The sequence below is a fragment of the Hordeum vulgare genome, chromosome 1H (genome assembly GCF_904849725.1).
Source record: "Hordeum vulgare subsp. vulgare chromosome 1H, MorexV3_pseudomolecules_assembly, whole genome shotgun sequence".
Lineage (NCBI taxonomy): Eukaryota > Viridiplantae > Streptophyta > Magnoliopsida > Poales > Poaceae > Hordeum > Hordeum vulgare.
Window position 1 is genome coordinate 425,758,568 of NC_058518.1, and position 20,972 is coordinate 425,779,539.

Sequence of the window (20,972 nt, forward strand, 5' to 3'; positions counted from 1 at the left end):
CCGAACGGACGACACCTCCGCGTTCAGCACACGTACAGCTCCATGACGATCTCGGCCTTGTTGATCCAGCAAGCATGACGGAGAAGTAGATGAGTTCCCCGGCAGCGTGAAGACGCTCTGGTGGTGGTGATGATCTACTCCTGCAAGGCTCCGCCTGAGCTCCGCAGAAATCCGATCTAGAGGTAAAACTATGTGGAATAGGCTAGAGTTGCACGTGGCAAAGTTGTGTCTCAAAAAGCCCTAAACCACCAATATATATAGGAGGAGGGGAGGGGACAGCCTTGGGGCACAAGGGCCCCAAGGGTGCGTCGGCCGCCAGGGAGGAGGAGGACTCCTCCTCCAATTCGGTTTGGGAAGGAGGAGTCCTCCTCTTCCTTCCCACCTCCATCTTTCCTTTTTTTTCCCTTCTTTTCTTTGGTATTTTTACATGTGGTGCCATAGCCCTCTTGGGCTGACTCCACCAGCCCACTAAGGACTTGGTGTGCCACCCTAGGGCCTTGGGCTCACTCCTGGGTGGGTGGGCCCCTCCCGGTAAACACCCGGAACCCATTCGTCACTCCCGGTACACTGTCGGTAATGCCCGAAACTTTCCGGTGACCAAATGAAACCATCCTATACATCAATCTTCGTCTCCGGACCATTCCGGAAACCCTCGTGACGTCCGTGATCTCATCCGGGACTCCGAACAACATTCGGTAACCACACATATAACTCAACTGTACTAAAACATCATCGAACCTTAAGTGTTCAGACCCTGCGGGTTTGAGAACTATGTAGACATGACCCGAGACACTCCTCGGTCAATATCCAATAGCGGGACCTGGATGCCCATATTGGATCCTACATATTCTTCGAAGATCTTATCGGTTGAACCTCAGTGCCAAGGATTCATATAATCCCGTATGTCATTCCCTTTGTCCTTCGGTATGTTACTTGCCCGAGTTTCGATCGTCGGTATCCGCATACCTATTTCAATCTCGTTACCCGCAAGTCTCTTTACTCGTTCTGTAATACAAGATCCCGTGACTTACACTTAGTCACATTGCTTGCAAGGCTTGTGTGTGATGTTGTATTACCGAGTGGGCCCCGAGATACCTCTCCGTCACACGGAGTGACAAATCCTAGTCTTGATCCATACTAACTCAATGGACACCTTCGGAGATATTTGTAGAGCACCTTTATAGTCACCCAGTTACGTTGCGACATTTGATACACACAAGGTATTCCTCCGATGCCAGTGAGTTATATGATCTCATGGTCATATGAATAAATACTTGACACGTAGAAAACAATAGCAATAAAATGACATGATCAATATGCTACGTTCATAGTTTGGGTCTATTCCATCACATGATTCTCCTAATGATGTGATCCAGTTATCAAGTGACAACACTTGCATATAGTCAGAAAACCTTGACTATCATTGATCAACTGGCTGGCCAACTAGAGGCTTGCTAGGGACATTATTTTGTCTATGTATCCTCACATGCATGTATCTATGTTTTCATTCAATACAATTATAGCATGGATAATAAACGATTATCTTGTAACAGGAAATATAATAATAACTATTTATCATTGCCTCTAGGGCATAGTTCCAACATCGACTTCTTGCGGACGCTCGGACGCATCCTTTGGCACTTCGACGCACTGACCATGACTTTCTAGCGTCAAGGGCGCATGGTGAAGTGGAAGGGTGAGGGTGGCACTTCTCCGGTAGTTCCCTCTGAGCTGTCGACCGCCATAGCAACCTCCGAGCCGCCCCTGTTGGCTCATCTCCTGCAGCGGCACAGCGACATTTTACCGACGCTCCTTGTTCACAAGCCCGAGGGCTTGTGGCGTTTCTACCTTGATTACCGTGCTCTCACTGCCACGACGACGAGGGTCAATTTTCCTATACCGGTCATGAAGGAGCTCCGGGAAGAGCCGCAAGGGCCACGCTTATTTGATACGCTCGACTTGCGTTCTGGCTACCATCACGATCACTTCGAGTTTTGGTGATGCCTTTCGGTCTATCCAATGCGCCGGCGACATTCCAGGCCTTGATGCACGATGTACTTCGGACCAGCTCAACCCTTCGAAGGCACCTTGGGAGCAGCTCAAGGAGTTCCGCCAACATTTTCTAGACGTCCAGCTCGAGGACGAGCTGTTTGCGCAGGCGGGGAGAAATGTTATGACCAGAGGCCCAGCTAGCCATACTGGCCCAGTTATCTTAATAATATTTGGGGGTTAGCCCAAGTTATCTTAGTTATTTTAGAGTCCAAGTTATCTTAGTTATCTTAGAGTCCAAGTTATCGAGATTATATAAACCGATGTAAACAGCTCTTTTGGAATTAAGCAATAAGACAATTCTATTGCCCGGCTCCGAGAGGAGCCAGAACCCTAACCCTAGCCACCGCCTCCTCTAATCGCCGCCGCCTCCTCCCTGCGGTAAGACGGCGCCGTCGCGGCGGACGCGGCGCCCTCGTCTCCTTCAACCTTCCTCCTACCCTTATAACCTAAGACAGAGGGTCAGTAGAACCCTAGTTTCTACCATTTCAACTACTAAAACTTGACAGAAACGATGAGAAATTTAGAAGCTTCAAAAACTAAAACTAGAATCCTAAACTATGAATCCTAAGCCCTAACCCCCAAACCCTGGACACCTAAAAGCATATGAAACTTGGTAATACTCAATGCTACGGCTATCAAGTTTCAATATTTGAAACCTGGATTATTTTTCAATTTGTCAAAATGAATTCAAGATTTGTCTAACTCGGAAGTTCTCGTCGTGACAAACACATATTTGCAACCGAAATTTAATTTGAAGTTTAAGTACAAAATATATAGTAGAATGGAAATTAAACGGTGTCAGAGGTGGGGTGGATGGCGCGTACAGCTCTAGCAAAACCTGTCAAAACATGCCTGGGTGGACCCAGCCTAAGGTAATCAAATGCTTTAAATCAAACGTGTCAGCATGTTTGGCAAACTAACAGAAGGGGAATGGGAGTTTAACTCTAATTCCCCTTCTCCATCTCAATTACCAGGCCTCCTCAGGTGATAGATATGTGGGACTTGAATCCGTGAATTCCCCTTCCACTTCCGTGTTGAATTCCCATTCCACCAAACCAAACAAAGGAATAAAACTCTCTTGGCCTCAAACTCTCATTCCCTCTCTCCAATTCCACCGAACCAAACAAGAGCTGCATGCATGTGTGCGCCTATGCCCATGAGAGTTTCTGCAGGAAACCCTTTTAAAATATTTCTGAACCTATCATTATTTGTGGAAAAAATGGTTTCACCGCATAATCTACTTGACGTTTTTTTTTTAGAAAAGGAGGCCTCGCCCCGGCCTCTGCATCGAGTGATGCATACAGCCATTTATTTAATAACTGAAAAGATCCGAAGTTTGTACAAAGTCGAAAGAAAAAGGAAAAAAATAAATTACAAGGCGATCAACGCCCAAGCCAAAAAGATGGATAGGAGTAGCTGACTAAATCCCTATTTATCAGCATGTCGCCATCCATATCGGCTGAAGATAGCCTGAGCTACCATCTCCCATCGGGCACACCCAGTAACCAAAGGCTCCCTGGTTTCCACAGGAGTGAGTAAGGACCACAGGCGGATCCAGACGGTAGCTCTGAAGATGACCTGCAAATAGTTAATATATTGTTGTCTGTTAAAAACTAGGTCATTTCTGCAGTTTCATATAGCCCATAGAAGTGCAGAAGTTCCAACTCGGATTAGCTTAGCGAAAGATATATTAACCCCGTTAAGCCATGTTCCAAATAACATGTTAATGCTAGTAGGCTGGGTAATGTTAAAAGCAATATGGATTGAGCGCCATAATATTTTAGCCATGGGGCAGTCCAGAAAGAGGTGCTTGATGGTTTCCTACGTCTGACAGAAGCCACATCTCCGATTTCCTTTCCAATTTCGCTTGGCCAAGTTATCCTTAGTTAAAACAACTCCTTTGTGGACAAACCACAAAAAGATTTTTAACTTAAGGGAAACCTTAACGTTCCAAATATGTGAAGATTTTGGAATAATTGAACTATCAATAATATTGTCATACATTGATTTCACGGAGAACGTACCATTGGAGGTCAGTTTCCAAACAATCCTATCCGGGTCAGCAGAAAGAGTAACATCCATCAGCCTTCTGACTAGATGTAGCCATCTGGCCCATCCAGTACCTATCAAGGATCTGCGAAACTGAATGTTGAGAGGCGTCTCACGTAACATTGCCGCAACGGTCGTCTGCCTGCGCTGGGCAATGTTATACAACTGCGGATATTGAAGGGCCAGGGGCTCGTCACCTAGGCAGATATCATCCCAGAATCTAGTAGATTCACCATTGCCGATGATGAATTTAGTCCTGTTAAAAAAAGCTGTTTTTGTCTTCATGAGACCCTTCCAAAAAGGTGAATCTCTAGGTCTCGCAGTGACCTGAGCTAAGGTTTTTTTGCTGTAGATACTTGTTCTTCAGAATTTGTATCCACATACCTTCTGATTCCACAGATAGTCTGAAAAGCCACTTGCTGAGCAGACACCTGTTCTTAACCTCTAAGTTTTCAATCCCCAACCCACCCTGATCTTTGGGCCTACAAATAATATCCCATCTAGCCAGCCTATATTTGGTCTTGACCTCATCACTCTGCCAGAAAAATCTTGATCGGTAAAAATCTAGCCTTTTTCGCACCCTTACTGGTACTTCAAAAAAGGATAAAAGGAACATTGGCATACTTGTCAATACTGAATTAACTAAAACCAATCGTCCTCCGTAGGATAATAGCTTGCCCTTCCAGCAGCTCAGTTTTTTTTCAAACCGATCCTCGATGCACTTCCATTCTTTAATAGATAATTTTCGGTGATGAATAGGGATTCCTAAGTACGTAAACGGTAATGTACCACCCTCGCAACCAAAAAGTTGGTTATAAGTGAGTTTAACACCTTTCACTTTGAGAACATAGATTCATACATATAAATGAGCTATCATTACATATTTGCATGAATAGAATATAAATACAATCACCGTGGGTCATCATATGACATTGTTTCTATTGTAACATACATCTAGATACATAATTGGTGAAATTTAGCTATAAGTTATGGATCGAGCACTATTTATATATATCTGGGTACCTCCATGATATACGTGGCTTCGTTTTAATTTATATACTTCGTATACCTTATTACTGGTGCCATGCATGGCAAATGTCGGCGTCTAGGGGGAGGTCTCGGTGTTTTGGCCGGCGAATGGTGGTGGGCCGGGTGCAGGTGTAGGCTTGGGGGGTGTCGGCTTGGGCGCGGGCGGCTTGGGGCCCGGCGGCTTGGGCGAGGGTGGCGTTGGCGGATTGGGGCCCGGCGGCGACGGCGTGATGCCGCAGCGGATCATGCAGACGATGCTCTTCTGGTTGCAGCTGATGACGCAGAGCGGCAGGTCGGGGCCCTTGCCCATGCACCCGAATGCGCAGCTCATCACCGACGTGAAGCACCCGAACATGCACTGCATCATCCCGTTCAGGTCCGGATCCGCCACGTCCGCCATTGGGTGCTCCGTCGTCATCGCCGCCACAGAGTGCTCCCCGGCGTGAACGGGCCTCGCGGCGGCTGTGGCGGCCTGCAGGTCGGCGAGGCCGGCCAGGGCTATGAGGGCGATGAGGACGGCGCAGCTGGTGGTAGCCATGCTGCTGCTGTGGTGTGATGATCGATCGACCGTCGATGGGTTTGTGTGGTCAGCTGTTCACCGATGACATGGTTTATATAGGGGGTCGTGGCTGGGTTTAGCGTGGCGTATCGCCCTCAGACTTGCATTTTGTGTGTGTTCTGCTGTTGCTTTTCCGCGCACGCACGCACACACACGAGACGGGTGACGAACCTATGGATGCATGAATTATGTGTGAACGAAGAACAAAAAAATGTGGCAAGTAATGTTTGTTGTGAATGCCGTTTGTTTTGCCGTTGATTATGTCAGGCCATTTTATTGGAAATCTTACAACATGTCGTCGAAACAACATACAGCATCGAGGCAATGTCGACCTTCCTGTTCAATGTTCGTCGAGGATGGCGTGAAGTTTGGCAATGTGGTCAGTGCTCAGTGGCAGGATGGACAGCGTCCATAGCAAGATCATGGTCCTAGGGACGTGGTTAGGTGTGGTTGTGAGTTGTGACTTGTTTGTGTGGCCAGCTCTTGCCTAGCTTGGAGCATGAGACCTTTTGGTGCTTTACCACGGACCTTGGAGCGCAACAATCTCATAACACAATCAAACTGTCGTTGAAAACGGTGCCCGTGGCCGTGGAGCATGAATGCATGATCATGGTGAGAAAGTGATCGAGATGGGAGGGCCGAAAAGGCCTTGCTGGGTCTCAGCTTTGTCAAAGGAGAAGACATGAGCCTGGCGGCGTAGGGGCGTAGGGCAAAACCATCGCTTACCTCAGAAAACTTTTGATTATGCGGCTATGTTACCATCACACAGCTGGAAGGAAAGATCAATGTTCTCTGTTGGTTTTGTGAACCCTGATATGACCCGCGGTACGGCGGTAGTGGTGATGCGAGGGCACGAACGCTACAGGTTCTTAACGATCTCAAATTAGTACTCTAGTGCTATTGGCAAGTTGACTGAATTTGGAACTCCCATTAGTCGATTTCGGAGAGCGTAGCGCCTGGGCAGAGTCGGGTGCCGAGACCAGGCCGAGACGGAAGCGACATGGAGCCGGGGATGGCATGGCTGTGGCGTCTTTGTGGAGGTAGCTCTAAGATTGACTGATTCGGATGCAGTGCGGGGCGCTCCCGTGGACACATTTGAGACGAATTGAATTGAGTGCGATGTAGTTGAAGCAAAATAGCTTTCGTGCTACGTTTCAGAAGGCCAAATAGCCAATTTCCACTCGGGCGATTAAGATGGTCGTTAACGGGAGTGAGGTTATGTTTAAAACACGTGGGTCCCACTTGGCAGTGCATCTAGTTACGGACCACACTTGGGAGTGCATCAGGTGAATACCGTTGCTCCCACCCCCCTCCTCTTTGTTCTCTGCGGTGAGCCGGCGACGGCGCCGGAGCTTTTGTTCTCGGTGACAGCAGCGGCGGAGCTTTCCTTATCGGCGACGGCGGCGGCTGTGGTGAGTGAATCTGGAACCCTGGTGGTGTTTTCCTCCGTGTCGAGTTAGATCTCACCGCATCGCCTCTGTTTCTTCTTTTTTTTGGTCGATTTGATCCAGATTTGGGTGGCGGGGGGGGGGGGGGGGGCTGACCGCGTTGGAGCCGCGAGAGACAACCACATCGACTAGGTAATCCCTTAATGTTCATCCTTTCCAACCTATGCGATTTGTGCCCCGTCTGCTTCCGCTAGCTCACACTTTTTGGAAATATGATCTAGAGGCAATAATAAAATATTTATTATTATATTTCCTGTTTCAAGATAATCGTTTATTATCCATGCTATAACTGTATTGAATGGAAACATAAATGCATGTGTGGATATATAGACAAAACTATGTCCCTAGTGAGTCTCTAGTTGACTAGTCTGTTGATCAAGGATGATTAAGGTTTCCTAGCCATAGACAAGTGTTGTCACTTGATGATGGGATCACGTCATTAGGAGAATGATGTGATGGACAAGACCCAAACTATAAACGTAGCATATGATCGTTTCATTTTGTTGCTGTTGTTTTCTGCATGTCAAGTATTCATTCCTATGACCATAAGATCATGTAACTCACTGACACCGGATGAATGCCTTGTGTGTATCAAACGTCGCAGCGTTATTGGGTGACTATGAAGGTACTCTACATGCATCTCCGAATGTGTCCGTTGAGTTAGCATGGATCAAGACTGGGATTTGTCACCCTGTGTGATGGAGAGGTATCTCGGGGCCCACTCGGTAATACAACATCACAGACAAGCCTTGCAAGCAATGTGACTAAAGAGTTAGTCATGGGATCTTGTATTACGGAACGAGTAAAGAGACTTGCCGGTAATGAGATTGAAATAGGTATGGAGATACCGACAATTCAATCTCGGGCAAGTAACATACCGAAGGACAAAGGGAATGGTATACGAGATTATATGAATCCTTAACATAGTGGTTCAACCGATAAGATCTTCGTATAATATGTAGGATCCAATATGGACATCCAGGTCCCGCTATTGGATATTGACCGGAGAGTGTCTCGGGTCATGTCAGCATAGTTGTCGAACCCGCAGGGTCTGCACACTTAAGATTCGGTGACGTTTCGGTATAGTTGAGTTATAGGTGTTGGTAACCAAAATTTGTTCGGAGTCCCGGATCAGATCTCGGATGTCACGAGGAGCTCCGGAATGGTCCGGAGGTAAATACTGATATATAGGAAGTCCTCTTTTGGTCACCGGAAAAGTTTCGGGCTCATCGGTAGTGTATCGGGAGTGTCGGGAGGATACCGGGGACCATCGGGAGGGCTGTCACGCCCCGAGGGGCCTTATGGGCTGTGGGAGGATACAAACCAGCCCCTAGTGGGCTGACATAAGCTCCCACTAAGGCCCATGAGGTTTGAGAGGCAAAAAAAACCAAAGGTGGAAAAGGTGGAAAGGGTTTCCAAGTGGAAAGGAGGAATCCTACTCCTAGTAGGATTGGAGTAGGACTCCTCCAGCTCCAATTTCGGTCATACCTTGAGGTTTTGAGGCTTCCTCCACCCCTCCCTCCATCCTATACATACTAGAGGTATTGAGGGTTTTTGAGACACAATATTCAGCCACGTGCTACCCTCTCCTCTAGTTTGTAGTTCTTTCTCTAGATCGGATTTCTGCGGTGCTTAGGCGAAGCCCTGCAGGAATAGATCACCACCATCACCGGCATGCCGTCACGCTGCCGGAGAACTCATCTACTTCCTCGTCTCTCTTGCTGGATAAAGAAGGCAGAGATCATCATCGAGTTGTACGTGTGCTGAACGCGGAGGTGTCGTTCGTTTGGCGCTAGATCAGGACGGATCGTGGGACGGCGGCGATTTGGATCGCGAAGATGTTCCACTACATCAACCGCGTTTCTTAACGCTTCCCACTTAGCGATCTACAAGGGTATGTAGATCTGATCCCACTCTCGTAGATGATCATCACCATAATATGTCTTCGTGTGCGTAGGAAATTTTTTGTTTCCCATGCAACGTTCCCCAGCAACACTGCCCGCCATTGACAAACAGGGGCCATGGTGCTCAGACCTTCGAATTCGCAGTCCAATTCCTTCCTTCTAAGGCTAAGCTAGGTGATGGTAGCGCGCGGGACATAGTGAGGGATACAATTGTGAAATGGGAGGTTGATTTTACAGAGATTGATCCACAAGACCTACAAAGCATGGAGGAGTAGGCCGTGAAGAATGTTGTGGAAAAAATTGGGGAGAACATTTTTGGGGTCCAGCGCAAGAGTTAGCATTGTCCCGGTTTGATAATTGGAAAGGAGAGTATGTGAGAATTGAGGACGACGAAGAGATGGTTGATGAAATTGATTGACAAGATGGCTGGACAACCAAACATACTATGTTTCGTGCAAAGCTCGTTGATCTGAAATCAGATTCTAAGGTTGGATATGTGCCCTCAAAGTTAGCTTGACGGATGGTAGATGATGATTGGGCTTCGGAGAGGCATATAATGTCCATGTGTACGGGTGAAGTGACAATATTACTTGAGGGGGTTGATGCACAAGAGGGTTGTGATGGTGTTGCAATGGTTGTTTCTGTTGATTGGGATTCAGTAGAATTAAATGACCCAACTGATTTAATCATTGCACCAATGGATGACACTGAGATGGCCAAAAAAATTGGCATTCCAGTAGTTTATGAAGATAAGGAGGACAATGGTGAATCTAGTATGCCTACTTATGCTAACAGAGATACATATGAAGATGTGGATGGACAGCTGATGGAAGATGCTGCAGATGATGTAGATGATGCACATGATGATGAGTTGGTAAATGTGTATGACAAGGAAAACCCTGTTATTGCAGTAGGCAAGTTATTCCCAAACATGGATGAGTTCAGGATGTGTTTCAAGACATATGCAGTCAAACATGAGTTTGATGCCAAGACTAAGTGGACTGATAGAAAGAAGTTTTATGCAAGATGCAGAGGTTTCGATGGAAGTGTCAAGCCTTGCAAGTGGTACATATCTGCTAGACGCCAACCTGATGGAAGTACCGTTAGGGTCAATCAAATCCCACACCAACATACTTGTATTACAAGTTCAGAGAGAGTATCAATCATGACATCACAACTTTAGATTGCAGAAAAGATCACTCCTATTTTAGCCAAGAAACCAAACACTATTGCAAAGAAACTTAATGTAGACTTGGAAAAGCATTACACCATTAAGGTGAAATATAACACAGTGTGGAAAGCAAAACAAAGGGAAATGAAACAATTATATGGTGACTGGGCAAATACTTTTAGGATGCTTTACAATTTCAAAGCACAGGTGGAGAAGAGGTCACCTGGCAGTGTTGTGGAGATAGATACTGAGGTAACAGAGGATGGTAGAGTCCTTTTCTGTAAGTTTTTTATGGCTTTAAAGACTTGTGTCGATGGCTTCATGGCTGAGCATAGACTCGTCTTTTTTGACTGGCAAGTGGAATGGTCAATTGGCAGCTTGCAATGCTTTAGATGGACACAACTGGATGTTCCCTGTTGCTATTGGCTTGTTTCAGTTAGAGATAGAGGTCTCATGAGATGGTTCATCATGCAATTGAAAAGATGCATATGGCCAGTGTCACCTTTAGCAGTCCACACAGATGCATGCAAAGGGCTAGAAAACGCAGTCTAGAATGTTTTCCCCTATTGTGAGCAGAGGGAGTGCTTCGACCATATGTGGATGAATTTGATCAAAAAAATCATAGGGGAAGAATTTGGTCGCATGTGGCCAGCAGCAAGATCTTACACTAAACAAACACATTCATATCATCTTGGTAAGATAACGATAGCATGCCCTGAGTTTGGTCCATGGGTGAACACCTACCATTCTCTATTATGGTATAGGTGAGGATTTAACACTGTCATCAAGTGTGATCATATCAACAATAACTTGGCAGAAATTTTTAACAACAAGGTGAAGCAGTTAAAAAACTTGCATGTGCATGACATGGTTGACCAAATCAGGATCATGATCATGCGCTTGTGGGAATTGAGAAGAATGATTGGAGATTGTTTACAAGGGGATAAGCTTCCTGAAGTGGTCCACAGGTGGTCAACAGGAGCACAGATCTTACACATTTATCTGTTGAAAAATCTTGTGTGTGGGGTGCTGAATGTAGAGATACCAAAATTGGTAGAAGGCATGTTGTTAACACTCAAATGCATGATTGCACTTGTTTGGAGTGGCAACACACTGGGAAACCATGTGATCATGCCATACTTTTCTTGGCCTCCTGACCGAAGTTAAACATCCACCCATATTTGCATGAATATTACTCAGTAGCAAGATTCAAGGCTGCATATGCAACTCCAATTCCAGCACTTACAGATCAGTCTCAGTGTCCTGAAGTGGAAATTGAATTTTCTATGTGTCCTCCCGTAACAAAAAGAAAGGCTGGCAGGCCAAAAGAGAGTAGATTCAAGGCATGGTTTGAGAAAGGTGGGAGTAGTAAAAAGGGGAAGTGAAAAAAGGATGCAAAGCCAAAAAGGTCCCCAAAAGGTAACAAAAATAGATGCAAGCTATTCCAGGAACTTCGGCACCGAGTTGTATCTGCCAAATGCTGTTACACTCCTGAAAGGCCAAAGTATGTGGGCTAATGTTTGCGATGTTTACTATTTGGCTGTATTTTTCAATTACTAACGAGTTGACTTGCTTTATTTTTTTAGGAGGAAGCGTGCACATGAGCCCCTTGTTGATGAAGATTGCTGGCCAAACAAAAAGCCAAGAGGCAATGGCTGTAGAAAAAAGTGAAGTTTTGGTTAAACAATGCACATTGAACCAGGCGGCCCCATTGAACCAGACTTGGATGGTGTGGTGCAAAATGAGCAAGACTTGGATGTGGTGCTGCAAAATGAGCAAGATTTGGATGTTCTGGTGGCAACTGAAGATATGGTATCTCTGAAGATATTCCACCTGATGTTGTGCAACCTGAGCCTATGTTGAAAGTTGAGTTGCCAACTAATGATATTCCAGCTGATGTAGTAGTAACTCAGCCTATATTGGAAGTTGTGTTGCGAGCTGATGATAATGGGCCCAATGATACAACAGCTGTTGTGGTGCAAAATGACGGTCAAGCTGCTATTCTAGGCAGTCCAGTGAAGAAAACAAAGAGCTTGAGTGAATTGGGTGTTGTACAATCAAAAACAAGCACTGGTAAAAAGAAGAAGAAGAAAACGAGTGGTAAGAAGAACCTGAAGTGAAAATTTGTTCAAACTTGTGTATCGGTACTATGCTGTAGAAATAAAACCTTTCCTAAATATGTGTAATGGTATATTTACTTTGACATCATATATATTTGTGTAATATTATTCAAGTTTGAGACACAATTTAAATTTGAGCCAAAATTCAAATTTGATCGAAAATTCAAATTTGAGCCGAAATTCAAATTGAATTGATTTGGTATGTGGTATTGGTGTTTCAATGATTTCTCGAGTATTATGCATGTTAGTTGATTAATTGGAGCATATATTATGTGAAACTTTGGACATGAAAAATGTGCTCCAAATGAGCTCCAAACCCCTCCAAAGCTAGGGAAAACATACCCATTTGTAAACAAGTTTTTTTCGACCTTCTCTAAATGAGCCAAAAAAGGAAACTTGACATCTAGTGTGTGTATATAAGAGTCCTTCTTGATATGGAATCGTTTCGATAAAGTATGACATGTTTAACACTGAACCCTAGCTCACTTTTCTTGAAAACCCTACAACATCGTTCTTGATAGCCATCTTTTGTGAAGGTTTTTTCACGAAAATATCTGTAGTCCAAGTTTAATATTTTTCCTAGCAACTTAGTCACATCGAATGATGATTGCCACAAGTTTTACATTTTTGATTTTTTTAATTAGTTATGCTCAACCCTAACCTTTGAAAACCCTACAACCTTGAAAACCCTACAACCTCGTTCTTGATAGCCATCTTTTGTGAAGGTTTTTTCACGAAAATATCCGTAGTCCAAGTTTCTTATTTTTCCTAGCAACTTAGTCACATAGAACGATGATTGGCACAAGTTTTATATTTTTTTTGAATTTTTTGAATTAGTTATGTTCAATCCTAACCCTTGAAAACCCCTCAAAACCCCATTAAAACCCCGCACCCCTCCGGGCCATTGGATCGCTATGAATGGACGGTCTAGATCAGGCACTAGGGCTAGGTCAGCGGTCCGTGGGCTGCACTATTATTGGCTGGTTTGAAATTGCTCGATATTAGAATACACATCATTTTAGTGTTGGGTAACGTAGCATAAATTCAAAATTTTCCTGCGCCATATTCAGATCTTCCTATGGAGAGACCAACAACAAGAAGATTGCTAAGCGGAAGCCTTCCTAGAACGCGGTTGATGAAGTCGTACTCGCGGCGATTCAGATCGCGGTGTGATTCCGATCTAGTGCCGAACCACGGCACCTCCGCGTTCAACACACGTGCAGCCCGGTGACGTCTCCCGCACCTTGATCCAGCAAGGAGGAGGGAGAGGTTGGGGAAGATCTCCGGCAGCACGACGGTGTGGTGTCGATGGAGAGACGAGGTCTCTCGGCAGGGCTTCACCAAGCACCATGGGAGAGGAGGAAGGAGGGGAGCAGGGCTGCACCGAGGGAGAGGGAAAACCGTGTGCAAAACAGTCCCAAAACCCCCATTATATATAAGAGGAGGGGAGGGGGTGCCACCCCTAGGGTTCCCACCCTAGGTGGTGCGGCAGCCCCCTCCCCCCCACAGAAGGGAGGTGCGGCGGCCAGGGCAGGGGAAGGGGTGGCGCACCCCTAGGTGGGCCTTAGGCCCACCAGCGCCTAGGGTTCCCCCCCCCCTCTCCACCTCCTGCGCCTTGGGCCTCTTTGTGGGAGGCACACCAGCCCACTTTAGGCTGCTTGCCCTCCCCCTTTTTGCCCATGCTACCTCTTGGGCCTGGTGGCCCCTCCCGGTGGACCCCTGGGACCATTTCCGGTGGTCCCGGTGGTCCCGGTACGCTACCGGTGACGCCCAAAACATTTCCGGTGTCCAAAACCATCTATCCTATATATCAATCTTGACCTCCGGACCATTCCGGAGCTCCTCGTGACGTCCGGGATCTCATCCGGGACTCTGAACAACTTTCGTAACCTCGTATAGCATTTCCCTATAGCCCTAGCGTCATCGAACCTTAAGTGTGTAGACCCTACGGGTTCGGGAAGCATGCATACATGACCGAGACGTTCTCCGGGCAATAACCATCAGCGGGATCTGGATACCCATGGTGGCTCCCACATGTTCCACGATGATCTCATCGGATGAACCACGATGTCAAGGATTCAATCAATCCCGTATACAATTCCCTTTGTCTGTCGGTATATAACTTGCCCGAGATTCGATCGTCGGTATACCTATACCTTGTTCAATCTTGTTACTGGTAAGTCTCTTTACTCAATCCATAGCACGTCATCATGTGACTAACTCCTTAGTCACATTGAGCTCATGATGATGTTCTACCGAGTGGCCCAGAGATACCTCTTTGTCACACGAAGTGACAAATCCCGATCTCGATTCGTACCAACCCAACAGACACTTTTAGAGGTACCCGTAGTGCACCTTTATAGTCACCCACTTACATTGTGACGTTTGATACACCCAAAGCACTCCTACGGTATCCGGGAGTTGCACAATCTCACGGTCAAAGGAAAGACACTTGACATTAGAAAAAGCTTTAGTATACGAACAATACGATCTAGTGCTATGCTTAGGATTGGGTCTTGTCCATCACATCATTCCCCCAATGATGTGATCCTATTATCAATGACATCTAATGTCCATGATCAGGAAACCATGATCATCTATTGATCAACGAGCTAGCCAACTAGAGGCTTGCTAGGGACACATTGTGATCTATTTATTCACACATGTATTACTGTTTCCTGTTAATACAAATATAGCATTAACAATAGACGATTATCATGAACAAGGCAATATGATAATAACCATTTTACTATTGCCTCTAGGGCATATTTCCAACAGTCTCCCACTTGCACTAGAGTCAATAATCTAGTTACATTGTGATGTATCAAACACCCATAGCATTATGGTGTTGATCATGTTTTGCTCGAGGAAGAGGTTTAGTCAACGGGTCTGCAACATTCAGATCCGTATGTACTTTACAAATCTCTATTACTCCACTCTGGACATGGTCCTGGATGGAGTTGTAGCGACGTTTGATGTGCTTCGTCTTCCGGTGAAACCTGGGCTCCTTGGCTATGGCAATGGCCCAGTGTTATCACAGAAGAGTGTCATTGGACCCGACGCGCTTGGAACCACTCCAAGGTCGGTGATGAGCTCCTTCATCCAAATTCCTTCATGAGCCGCTTCTGAAGCAGCTATGTACTCCGCTTCACATGTAGATGCTGCCACGACTTTTTGCTTGTTGTTGCACCAGCTCACTGCCCCACCATTCAACACGTATACGTATCCGGTCTGTGACTTAGAGTCATCCGGATCTGTGTCGAAGCTAGAATCGACGTAACCCTTTACGACGAGCTCTTCGTCACCTCCATAAACGAGAAACATCTCCTTAGTCCTTTTCAGGTACTTAAGGATATTCTTGACCGTTGTCCAGTGTTCCATACTGGGATCACATTGGTACCTCCCTACCAAACTTATGGCAATGTTTATATCAGGTCTGGTACACAGCATGGCATACATTAGAGAGCCTATAGCTGAAGCGTAGGCGATAGTACTCATCTTCTCTGTATCTACTGCCGTGGTCGGTGACTGGGTCCTACTCAATCTCATACCTTGCAAAACTGGAAAGAACCCTTTCTTTGAGTTTTCCATATTGAACTTCTTCAATATCTTGTCAAGGTATGTATTTTGCGAAAGACCTATGAGGCGTCTCGATTTATCTCTATAGATCTTGATGCCTAATATGTATGCAGCTTCTCCAAGGTCCTTCATCGAAAAACTCTTGTTCAAATAGGCCTTTATGCTCTCCAACATCTCTATATTATTCCCCATCAATAATATGTCATCCACATACAGTATGAGGAAAGCTACAGAGCTTCCACTCACTTTCTTGTACAGACAGGCTTCTCCGTAAACCTGTATGAACCCAAACGCTTTTATCACCTCATTGAAGCGAATGTACCAACTCCGAGATGCTTGCACCAGCCCATAGATGGAGCGCTGGAGCTTGCACACTTTGTTAGCACCCTTATGTTGGAATTATGCCCTAGAGGCAATAATAAATGTATAGTTATTATTATAATTCCTGTATCAAGATAATAGTTTATTATCCATGCTATAATTGTATTGAATGAAGACTCATTTACATGTGTGGATACATAGACAAAACACCGTCCCTAGCATGCCTCTAGTTGGCTAGCCAGTTGATTGATGATAGTCAGTGTCTTCTGATTATGAACAAGGTGTTGTTGCTTGATAACTGGATCACGTCATTAGGAGAATCACGTGATGGACTAGACCCAAACTAATAGACGTAGCATGTTGATCGTGTCATTTTGTTGCTACTGTTTTCTGCGTGTCAAGTATTTATTCCTATGACCATGAGATCATATAACTCACTGACACCGGAGGAATGCTTTGTGTGTATCAAACGTCGCAACGTAACTGGGTGACTATAAAGATGCTCTACAGGTATCTTCGAAGGTGTTAGTTGAGTTAGTATGGATCAAGACTGGGATTTGTCACTCCGTGTGACGGAGAGGTATCTCGGGGCCCACTCGGTAATACAACATCACACACAAGCCTTGCAAGCAATGTAACTTAGTGTAATTTGCGGGATCTTGTATTATGGAACGAGTAAAGAGACTTGCCAGTAAATGAGATTGAAATAGGTATGCGGATAGTGACGATCGAATCTCGGGCAAGTAACATACCGATGGACAAAGGGAATGACATACGGGATTATACGAATCCTTGGCACTGAGGTTCAAATGATAAGATCTTCGTAGAATATGTAGGATCCAATATGGGCATCCAGGTCCCGCTATTGGATATTGACCGAGGAGTCTCTCGGGTCATGTCTACATAGTTCTCGAACCCGCAGGGTCTGCACACTTAAGGTTCGACGTTGTTTTATGCGTATTTGAGTTATATGGTTGGTTAACGAATGTTGTTCGGAGTCCCGGATGAGATCACGGACGTCACGAGGGTTTCCGGAATGGTCCGGAAACGAAGATTGATATATAGGATGACCTCATTTGATTACCGGAAGGTTTTCGGAGTTACCGGGAATGTACCGGGAATGACGAATGGGTTCCGGGAGTTCACCGGGGAGGCAACCCACCCCGGGGAAGCCCATAGGCTTTGGGGAGACACACCAGCCCTTAGTGGTCTGGTGGGACAGCCCCAAGGGGGCCTATGCGCCAAGAGAAGGAAATCAAAGGAAAAGAAAAAAAAAAGAGGGAGGAAGTGGGAAGGGAGGGGGACTCCTCCCACCAAACCAAGTCCAACTCGGTTTGGGGGGGGAGTCCTCCCCCCCTTGGCTCGGCCGACCCCTTGGGAGTCCCTTGGACCCCAAGGCAAGGTCCCCCTCCCTCCTCCTATATATATGGGGCTTTTAGGGCAGATTTGAGACGACTTTCTCACGGCTGCCCGACCACATACCTCCATAGTTTTTCCTCTAGATCGCGTTTCTGCGGAGCTCGGGCGGAGCCCTGCTGAGACGAGATCATCACCAACCTCTGGAGCGCCGTCACGCTGTCGAAGAACTCTTCTACCTCTCCGTCTCTCTTGCTGTATCAAGAAGGCCGAGATCATCGTCGAGCTCTACGTGTGCTGAACGCGGAGGTGCCGTCCGTTTGGTACTAGATCGTGGGACTGATCGCGGGATTGTTCGCGGGGCGGATCGAGGGACGTGAGGACGTTCCACTACATCAACCGCGTTCTCTAACGCTTCTGCTGTACGATCTAGAAGGGTACGTAGATCACTCATCCCCTCTCGTAGATGGACATCACCATGATAGGTCTTCGTGCGCGTAGGAAATTTTTTGTTTCCCATGCGACGTTCCCCAACAGTGGCATCATGAGCTAGGTTCATGCGTAGATGTCTTCTCGAGTAGAACACAAAAGGTTTTGTGGGCGGTGATGTGCGTTTTGCTGCCCTCCTTAGTCTTTTCTTGATTCCGCGGTATTGTTGGATTGAAGCGGCTTGGACCGACATTACTCGTACGCTTATGAGAGACTGGTTTCATCGTTACGAGTAACCCCCTTTGCTCAAAGATGACTGGCAAGTGACGGTTTCTCCAACTTTAGTTGAATCGGATTTGACCGAGGAGGTCCTTGGATGAGGTTAAATAGCAACTCATATATCTCCGTTGTTGTGTTTGCGTAAGTAAGATGCGATCCTACTAGATACCCTTGGTCACCACGTAAAACATGCAACAACAAAATTAGAGGACGTCTAACTTGTTTTTGCAGGGTATGATTGTGATGTGATATGGCCAACGATGTGATGTGATATATTGGATGTATGAGATGATCATGTTGTAATAGAAATATCGACTTGCACGTCGATGGTACGGCAACCGGCAGGAGCCATAGGGTTGTCTTTATACTAACATATGTGCTTGCAGATGCGTTTACTATTTTGCTAGGATGTAGCTTTAGTAGTAATAGCATAAGTAGCACGACAACCCCGATGGCAACACATTGATGGATGATCATGGTGTGGCGCCGGTGACAAGAAGATCGTGCCGGTGCTTTGGTGATGGAGATCAAGAAGCACGTGATGATGGCCATATCATGTCGCTTATGAATTGCATGTGATGTTAATCCTTTTATGCACCTTATTTTGCTTAGAACGGCGGTAGCATTATGAGGTGATCTCTCACTAAAATTTCAAGACGAAATTGTGTTCTCCCCGACTGTGCACCGTTGCTACAGTTCGTCGTTTCGAGACACCACGTGATGATCGGGTGTGATAGACTCAACGTTCACATACAACGGGTGCAAAACAGTTGCGCACGCGGAACACTCGGGTTAAGCTTGACGAGCCTAGCATGTGCAGACATGGCCTCGGAAAACATGAGACCGAAAGGTCGATCATGAATCATATAGTTGATATGATTAGCATAGGGATGCTTACCACTGAAACTATACTCAACTCACGTGATGATCGGACTTGGGATAGTGTAAGTGGATCATGAACCACTCAAATGACTAGAGAGATGTACTTTTTGAGTGGGAGCTTAGCATATAATTTGATTAAGTTGAACTCTAATTATCTTGAACATAGTCTAAGTCCACTTTGAATATATTTGTGTTGTAGATCATGGCTCACGCAAGTGTCATCCTGAATTTTAATACGTTCCTAGAGAAAGCTAATTTGAAAGATGATGGAAGCAACTTTGTAGACTGGGCTCGTAATCTTAAGCTAATCTTACAAGCTGGAAAGAAGGATTATGTCCTTAATGCTGCGCTAGGAGATGAACCACCCGCTACGGCTGATCAGGATGTTAAGAACGCTTGGTTAGCGCGTAAGGAGGACTACTCAATAGTTCAATGTGCAGTCTTGTATGGCTTAAAACCGGGACTTCAACGTCGCTTTGAGCGTCATGGAGCATTTGAGATGTTCCAGGAGTTGAAGTTTATCTTTCAGAAGAACGCCCGGATCGAGAGGTATGAGACCTCCGATAAATTCTATGCTTGCAAGATGGAGGAAAACTCGTCTGTCAGTGAACATGTGCTCAAAATGTCTGGGTACTCAAACCGTCTAGCTGAACTGGGGATTGAACTCCTGCAAGAAGCTATCACTGACAGAATCCTTCAATCACTGCCGCCAAGCTATAAAGGCTTTGTGTTGAACTACAACATGCAAGGGATGAACAAGTCTCCCGGCGATTTGTTTGCGATGCTGAAAGTCGCAGAGTCTGAACTCCGTAAAGAGCATCAAGTGTTGATGGTGAGCAAGACCACTAGTTTCAAGAGAAACGGCAAAGGAAGGAAGGGAAATTCGAAGAAGAGCGGCAAGCCTGTTGCCAATCCGCCGAAGAAACCCAAAGCTGGACCTAAGCCTGAAACAGAGTGCTTCTATTGCAAGGGTATGGGTCATTGGAAGCGCAATTGCCCCAAGTATCTGGCAGATAAGAAGGCGGGCAAAGAAAAATCAGGTATATTTGATATACATGTTATTGATGTGTACTTAACCGGCTCTCGTAGTAGTGCCTGGGTATTTGATACCGGTTCTGTTGCTCACATTTGCAACCTGAAGCAGGAACTACGGAATAGACGAAGGCTGGCGAAAGACGAAGTGACGATGCGCGTAGGAAACGGTTCCAAGGTTGATGCAATCGCCGTCGGCACAGTGTCACTTCAGCTACCATCAGGATTAGTGATGAACTTAAATCATTGTTATTTAGTGCCTGCGTTGAGCATGAACATTATATCTGGATCTTGTTTATTGCGAGACGGTTACTCTTTTAAGTCTAAGAATAATGGTTGTTCTATTTCTATGAGTAACATCTTTTATGGTCATGCACCGAATGTGAGAGGATTGTTCATATTGAATCTTGATAGCGATATGCATATACATAACATTGAGACCAAAAGAGTTAGAGTAAACAGTGATAGCGCCATATTTTTGTGGCACTGCCGCTTGGGTCATATTGGTGTAAAGCGCATGAAGAAACTCCATGCTGATGGACTTTTGGAGTCACTTGACTTTGATTCACTTGACACGTGCGAACCATGCCTCATGGGCAAGATGACTAAGACTCCGTTCTCCGAAACAATGGAGCGTGCAAGTGACTTGTTGGAAATCATACATACCGATGTGTGTGGTCCAATGAGCGTGGAGGCACGCGGCGGATATCGTTATTTTCTCACCTTCACTGACGATTTAAGTAGATATGGTTATGTCTACTT

At 45.8% G+C, this 20,972-nt stretch overlaps 1 protein-coding gene across 1 annotated transcript; it reads right to left on the bottom strand.

Moving 5' to 3' along the window:
* Positions 1–4,957: 4,957 nt before the first annotated feature.
* LOC123412746 (anther-specific protein RTS-like) lies at positions 4,958–5,697 on the bottom strand. Its single transcript, XM_045105684.1, has one exon. The coding sequence runs from the start codon at positions 5,666–5,668 to the stop codon at positions 5,207–5,209; it is 462 nt and encodes a 153-aa protein (XP_044961619.1). The 5' UTR covers positions 5,669–5,697; the 3' UTR covers positions 4,958–5,206.
* Between the last annotated feature and the right edge of the window lie 15,275 nt (positions 5,698–20,972).